Below are 922 nucleotides of genomic sequence, written 5' to 3'. Positions count from 1 at the left end.
ACAGCTTAGCTTGAAAATAGAACTTTAAAGATTTTTCTTCTCTGTTTTTCTTTTTATTTTTTTAAACAATCATATAATTCTTCTCACAAGTTCATACCTAAGCGACAAAGGGAAAATTCATCAATTCACCGATAAAAATCAATTTTCGACCTTGAAAAAGTATCAATTTGACATAAATTTAAAATCCGAAAACACAAATTTGAGAACACCAAAATACATGGCATTCGTGTTCAAAAATAAAAAATAAAAAAAAAAATACATGGCATTCTTCTTTAATAAACTCAAAATGAAGGGTGGGTATAAAATAGTAAATCTCCAAAAAAAAAAAAAAAAGAAATACATGACTCAAACATTTCATCAAACACTTACCGTCATGTAAATGGGTCCACGGTATCCACAAACTTCAGTGAAGTAAGGAAGAGCACCAACATGATCCAAGTGACTACAGAACACCCCCAAAACACCATAAAAATACACACACAAAAAAAAACCCCATCAGAATCGAAAAGCCCATCAAAATCAGACAAAAAGACAAGAATCGCGAGATTCACAAATGGGTGATGATGATGCAATCAAGGGCGTCGTCGAAGTTCGAGCCTTTGTCGGGCATGGGGATGAGAGAGAAATCGGGGTATCGGCGATGGTCGAGAAAGCCCATGTGCATCCCGCAGTCGAACATGATTCGCTTCCCATTGATGGACACCACCACGCAGCTCTTTCCCACCTCCTGCCCTGCGCCTGAAAAGCGGGAGTTTTGTGAGTGTTTGTCGATTTCAAGATCGGAGAAGAAAAGGCGATGAGAGATTGAAGAGTGAAAAAAAAAAGCTAGAGGGTTACCGAGGACGAGACAGTCGATTGCCATGAGAGCAACTTTTCTTGGCGCGCTTTTTAGTTTCAAAAGTGTTTTCTCTCTCTTGGTTTT

The 922-nt window shown here is 38.2% G+C and overlaps 1 protein-coding gene across 1 annotated transcript; it reads right to left on the bottom strand.

Moving 5' to 3' along the window:
• Positions 1 to 369: 369 nt before the first annotated feature.
• On the bottom strand, positions 370 to 903 carry LOC21383799 (cleavage and polyadenylation specificity factor subunit 3-II; the record flags this gene model as incomplete). The annotated part of the gene is made up of 3 exons (XM_024170117.1): positions 838 to 903; positions 552 to 738; positions 370 to 442 (listed from the first exon to the last, which is right to left on the bottom strand). Coding segments are annotated over exons 1-3 (285 nt in total), but the record flags the coding sequence as incomplete, so codon positions are not given.
• Between the last annotated feature and the right edge of the window lie 19 nt (positions 904 to 922).

Source organism: Morus notabilis, unplaced genomic scaffold, assembly GCF_000414095.1.
Source record: "Morus notabilis unplaced genomic scaffold, ASM41409v2 Scaffold2254, whole genome shotgun sequence".
Classification (NCBI taxonomy): Eukaryota; Viridiplantae; Streptophyta; class Magnoliopsida; order Rosales; family Moraceae; genus Morus; species Morus notabilis.
This window is presented reverse-complemented; position numbering and strand designations above follow the sequence as displayed.